The sequence below is a fragment of the Nicotiana tabacum genome, chromosome 1 (assembly GCF_000715075.1).
Source record: "Nicotiana tabacum cultivar K326 chromosome 1, ASM71507v2, whole genome shotgun sequence".
Classification (NCBI taxonomy): Eukaryota; Viridiplantae; Streptophyta; class Magnoliopsida; order Solanales; family Solanaceae; genus Nicotiana; species Nicotiana tabacum.
In genome coordinates, this window is record NC_134080.1 from 51156298 (window position 1) to 51162989 (window position 6692).

The 6692-nt window shown below is 37.0% G+C and overlaps 1 protein-coding gene across 1 annotated transcript; it reads right to left on the reverse strand.

Annotated features, from left to right (window-relative positions):
- Window positions 1–866: 866 nt before the first annotated feature.
- Window positions 867–6170, reverse strand: LOC107784101 (cytokinin riboside 5'-monophosphate phosphoribohydrolase LOG8). Its single transcript, XM_016605174.2, has 7 exons — window positions 5632–6170; window positions 5204–5301; window positions 5060–5090; window positions 2055–2154; window positions 1909–1979; window positions 1691–1834; window positions 867–1162 (listed from the first exon to the last, which is right to left on the reverse strand). The coding sequence occupies exons 1-7, from the start codon at window positions 5740–5742 to the stop codon at window positions 1076–1078; spliced, it is 642 nt and encodes a 213-aa protein (XP_016460660.1). The 5' UTR covers window positions 5743–6170; the 3' UTR covers window positions 867–1075.
- Between the last annotated feature and the right edge of the window lie 522 nt (window positions 6171–6692).

Here is a 6692-nt window from a genome sequence, read left to right on the forward strand (position 1 = left end):
TGACGGACCTAAGTGTAGGTTACTTGACACATTTTTAAGTTTTCCTGAGGCAATTTGAGTACAAACACAACAACAAGCAGATAGCTTTTAGCTAAATAAAAGGTAGTCCATTGCACAAAACATCACGCAGAGTGCGAGGAAGGTCTGCACCTCAAGGGTGTGTGATGTAGGCAGCCTACCCTGATGAAAGCATCAATAGTTGATTCCACGGCTCGAACCCATGACCTATAGGTCACACAGAGACAACTTAACCGTTGCTCTAAGGCATAGCTTTTAGCTAAATATCCTCCAGTTTTCAGTCTACTATTTCAGCCTCGGAAAAAAGATTTCCTCAAGGTTCCCAAGTCCTTTAACTTGTTCTAGGAACAAGCACAGCTCAGCCAATTTGGCGGCTTCTAATTCCCTAATAAGGTTTTCATCCTCCTACAAGGATTTAAGTACACACGGGTAATTTGTAGCATTGGAAGGCAACCTACAACTTTATAAGAAAACAACTTTTGACTAGGAGAAAAAAGGGTTCACACAAAAGAACAAGAGCTATGGCAGAGTTCCATCAGTTGAGCTTCGCAAACAAGTTTCCTCTCACATAGTTGAGAGCATAAAATTTTGAAAACCAAAGCTTTTATCTTTTGACCATCAACTTTTATATTTTATATAGATGGAGTTTCTTTTAAGGAAATACAAATTACTTGTCACTAATTAGGGATTACTATTGAACTGATTTAAACATATAGAGACAGAAGGTTCCTTATACAACCTTCCTTATTGGTGAACATCAAGTACTGAACCTTATTAACTGCTACCAAGTTATTTGGTGCGGTGCTTCTTTCATTAGGATGTGTTAAAGGTGGTAACAGCCTAAATGATCACAAAATGGGGCATCCATTGACCAATTTATAAATCAATGTTACCTTATGCAAAACATCAAAGTTGATAGTACTAAATGTAACCGTAAAGAATGACAAGAGTACACAATGATGCATTATGTGGCTCCACCTGAATAAAATTCTCATCCAAGAGTTAACGATGATGAATCATATCAGACTCGTATTGTGTAACTGGAGGATGTGTTTTATCATGGAGACTGTTCCTTTGGATAAGCCAACTCCTCCATCTGCCAGCTTTCATGGGGTGCAACATGGTCATGTGAAGGAGTATATTGCTGCAAATTGAAGAACAAGATAAGACTCATCAGCAAAACGCGTAAATAACAATAATTTGACAACATAATAAATGGAAGGTGGACAATTCCTGCCACAAGGCATCAAAATTTCACATTTTAACATTTTAGAACAAGTGACGACAAAAGGAATGAACAGAATCCAACAGTAAGAATATCCTTTAATCTAACATATAACAGGTGAACTGCAGCTAGTTCTCTAGCTACAGAAGTTTTCATTCCCATAGCACATAGTTGAGGTAAAGCCATAATTGGTTACTTAGCAGATAAAATCTCAGTGGTCGGAACATCCTAAGACTCTTTACAGACCTTAATAGTTTGTGTTCCCTATGTCAGTCGAAGCTTTATATGTTGGTTTGATTTTGCTTGGAGTAACGATGGTGATCATAGTGATGAAATAAAAGTGACCAGCCTCAAAGACTGATTGAATAATTTTGTAGAACATAACAAGCGAATGCATGATTTAACTTCATCAAAAACAAATAAGTGTAAATTAGATAAAGTCAGTACCTCCATCTTGCTTAAAAGCTCTCTGGCTGTAGGAGCAGCAAGAACAATGTCACGAGCCCCTGGCTTGATGAAACCTTCTTCAACACCATTGTCAAATAGTGTAAGCAAAGAATTATAATAACCCTCAACATTTAGCAAACCAACCTGCACAAGAGGTTAAGATGGTCAAAGATCTTGCAGCCAACTATCAAACTATACCAAATGAATGCTATAGATACCGGTTTTTTGTGAATTCCAAGTTGTGCCCATGTTATCATTTCCAGAGTCTCCTCCATGGTTCCATATCCTCCTACCACATAATAAAAGCAATTTGACAAGAGTTTGAGAGCATATGTATCTCAAATGTACTCTTACAGATATTTACCTGGAAGTGCAATAAAGGCATCAGCTTGACTAGCCATTTCAGCTTTCCGCTCATGCATGTCCGAAACAATCTTTACATCACCAACACTTTCACCTGATATCTGTCAGTGCAACTCATGTTGAAAGTAACTATTTCAATAGAAACAACTTCACAGAATGCAAAATGAAGAGTTCGCAAAACAATACAGCAAGAAAAAGGCTCGAGTGCAGAGATGCAAATATGGCCAATAGAAAGTAATAGCCAAATAGCAGCAACACCCAGTGGAATAGAATCAGAAATCCAGACAGACCAGACCAGTAGTAAACCAATGAAAACACTCGACTAATAGACACAACTGGAATTTCAAAGAATCAGAATTGATTTGAAACAGGTTGAACAACTGAAACCCAGTAATAATAGGAGGAAAAAGCTTCTGATTGTTGGTTGTATCCCCTCTATCCCTTCAACTCTCTCTGTCTATGTGTATCCCCCCTTTTTTTCTTCCTTAAACTCCTCACCTCCCCCTCTTATAGGCCTCAACACTATCCCTTTTAAACAGCCTGTTCAGACTATTACCATACCCCTCCCATGTGCCTTTAAACTTTTCAGTTCCACTTTAGTTAATTAGGTATAAAAACCCCATCATTCCCTGGCAGATTTAGCTTTTCCATTTTATTTAACTAAAGCAAGTATGGGCAGTAGGATATGTTGACAGCATATGCTGTCAAACTATTTTAAAATTAAACAAGGACCTTTATGCAGGCCACAGGTTGTGCACAAAGCACATGAGGTGCACCAATGCACATGAGGTGCACTAATGCAAATGCTGTGCAAGAGTGCACATGCCCTCCAATTCAGCATTTAAAACAAACATTCCTTTTACATTACTGATCCAAATCAACAGATATAAGTAAACAAAATTGTTTCTCAATTGATTCAAAAAAATGTTCGACAGAAGCAAATCGATTTGCTATGCTCAGACAGTTGAAACTAATTGACGACTCATGTCGACTCGACTATATTAGCATTAACGTACACAATCGTAGCCAAAAATCAGACATTCAGAAGTATGAGACACATGACTCGACTTATACTGATAAAAATAGAATGGTACTTCGAGGAATCAGTTAGTCAGTACAAATTGGAATACAACCAATACGCATGCCGTATCAGAATAGGAGGAGAGGGATTCAGACAAACACAGATGTTCAAACAAAGTGGACAAACAAAAGTTGATAAAAATTAAAACAAATATGAACAGTCTTTTAAAACAAATCATACGGACTAAAAACAAATAAAGGAAAAGAAAGCAGATTTACCTTAAAACTTGAAAAGTTTAACAGTTTGAACTTGGATTTGGACAAACTTTCTTAAGGCTGAATGGACTTTAATCGAAGTGTTTCTCAGATGAGAAACACTTTGATTGAAGTCCATTAGACCTTAATCTCTTCGGTTGAACCGGTATGAACCAGTGACGAAGGACACAAAACCTTTCAAACTTAGATCTGGGATTCAGGCTTCCCTGATCAGATTCGGACCAAACCAAGTATGGTTTGGTCACGAGGGGGGTCTGGGGAGTATCTGGTGCGAAGCTAGGGTTGAACCGTGTAGATCGAGTTTCGACCCGAACCTTCAAATGAAGATTCGAGAAGGTGGGGAGGGATTCGAACTACAGAGTTAATGGATTCATGCTCAGGATGGCAAGGGGGTTCTAGGGTGTTAAGGTGGAGGTCACCGGCGTTCAGGCCGCCGGGTTTCTGGTGAAGGTGTGCAGGGGCGGCTAGGGTTTGAAGGGGATGGGTTTGGTGAAGACGAAGGCGGGGGTGTTGGCTAGGGGGGGCAGGGTAAGGATCTAGGCTTATATAGTTAGTGGGTGGGTGAACCTCGGCCGTTAGATCAATCTAGATCTACGGTCTGGATCTGAAGGCTTAAATGGAAACGGTGTCGTTTTGAGGGTTTGGGTTCGGTCCGGGTGAGACGGGTCGGGTTTGTTAGTGGGTACGGGGTGTGAGATCTTGGCCGTTGGATCAGTTTGGTTTGAATGGTTGAGATGGATCGGCCTTGAAACGACGTAGTTTTGGTGTTAAACTACGTCGTTTTGTGTCCTGGGGGTGGGCTGTTTGGACTGGGGGTTTGGGCTGTTCAATTGGGCTCCAGATTTTGAAATGGGCACGGCCCAAATTCGTTTTACAACAAATTTTGTTTTCTTTTCTTTAATTCTAATTTCCTAAATACACAAACTAATTAAATAAAATCAAGCACCACTAATTAACACTTAACATATTTATTTCACGCGGATAAAAATGTTAAAAGTAGGCAAAATTAAACACGGCAACAAATCAGGACAAAAGAAAAAATGCGTATTTTTTGTAATTTTCCATCTAACAAACGGGTCATGGTTTAAATTACGCATGACACATACATTTTTAATTCTTTTGGAGCGATTGTCGCGTAAAACAAAAATCACGTGCTCACACTACCATTAAAGAAAATTATTTTTGACTATCAGATGCTGCACCACTCAATCACTTCCAGTGAACTGTGAGCATAAATACCTTTTATGCAAGAACCATTAATATGCAGTTTATCTGGATAACTAATTCGAATTTCCATATTTTTGCCTCTTTCAATGGGAGATGAAACTCAGACAAGTTTTTGAATCACTTTGGCACTTGAAAGCTATCAGTAATTAGGCATATCGAACAAAACCATTTCACATCGATAAATAACATTTCAGCAACAGAAACTCCAAGCAAACCGAATATATGAGATAATGTAACAAATTGGAAGAGAGAGAGAGAGAGATTGTAACTTAGAGCCTTAGACAATTGTGAAATTTGAGTTCAAATTTTCAGCAAAATAGAACCTCAAGAAAAAAGAATAGCAGTGATATAAAAACAATTAAGATACCCCCCCCCCCCCCCCCAAAAAAAAAAAAAAAAAAAGAAACAAAGAACAGTTAGAACAACAGAGATGGAAGCTCAAACAAAGTGTAAAATTTGAGTTGCAAGTTAATTTCTACATACCTCAATAGGAACAAGAGCTTTTGGGATGACCCTGCATGTTCAAAGCAATTAAGAATGAGTTGAAATAATTCAGCACAACTTACAAAGTAAACTTTGCATACAACTTGCCATTGCAAAACTTGGAATTTCAATATTTTCACTTACCCAAGGACATGGCAACCTCCCTCATAGACTCTCTGGGAAATCAACCCCATCAATCCAACACTTCCACCACCATACACCAAGTCAATCTTCCTACTTACCTGCAAAACAACATTATCAAAGTCAAAATAAGACTACATCAGTATAATGTAAAACCTTAAAACCCAAGTCACTTTCATTATAGGGATAACACTTCAACAATGGTAGTAGAAACTCAATGCGTAACTAGAATGTCAACAGAAGAAACACCTACAGTACAACCAAAACAAAATCAACATATTTTGCAAAAAAGTTGGAAACTTTAAGTCAAAATACTTCTGTTATCAAACAAAACTTCACATAAACAATTTCCAAAAGTCACCCAAAGCTAAAATCTTGAAAGTTGAAACTAAAGAATTCAAAGCAGAGAGGATTCAAGAATCAAGACTAACCAATTCATTCCCCAAGTCAATAGCAGCATCACTGAAGACTTTCCTATGGCCAGGATTGCTTCCACAGAAAACACAGATTCTCTTAAACTTGCTTCTATTATTGCTTTCCATTGAAAATCTTTCAACCCCTTTTCTGTTTTGATTCAATCCCAACAAAAAAGAACTCACCTTTATCTTCTTCTCCACACTCTCTCACCTTTTACAGAATCTCTCTGTACGGCCGCTGTGTGTGTAAAATGGAATAATGAAGAAATAAAAACAAAAAAATAAAAGGGAAAGGAGTGACACACAAGACAAGGTAAAAGACAATTTAGATATTGCTTATATTGATGAAAAATTAAGAACACAACATAAGATCAAGAAATCAACAAGTCTTTATATTATATGTATGATGCAGAAAACTCATAAGATGCCCCCACATGCTTTTAGTGATTAAATTGAACAAGTAAACATTAAAAAATAATTAATAAATCTCTAATTAAAAATACGTATCAGGGAGAGGAGAGTCAGGTCTTCATGATAATAACGGGGAAAAAAACAAGAAAGAAGAAAGAAGAAAAAAAGGGTGGTATATATTTATTATAAATGATAAAATTCCCAACAATTGAAAAGGACAAAAGTATTCTTTTATTTAAGGCTGCTTACGCCCTTGTATTTTCTACCATTGGGAAATAGCTACCCTTGATGTTTCAACAATTTTAGACCACCCTACTCCCTAGGAGTTGATAGCCTATTATTGGAAGTGTTATTTTCATTCAAAAGAAGGAAAACAAGTGTCGAGCTCTTTGATGATTAATTTGGTTGGTGTACACTTGTTTCAACCAAATTGTTATAAACCAATGGAAGGTTACTTTGTCCTATGTGGATTTCTAAGGTATTTATAGTCTGAACAGGTTTTTTCCGAATTTTATATTATAAAATACTCTTTTGTGTTCTCTTGTTTATTTTTACTGGTCTTAACGCATGCCTTTTGCGCGTGTACCCATATCAATGAATATATATATATATATATATATATATATATATATATATATATATATATATATATATTTGAAAATATG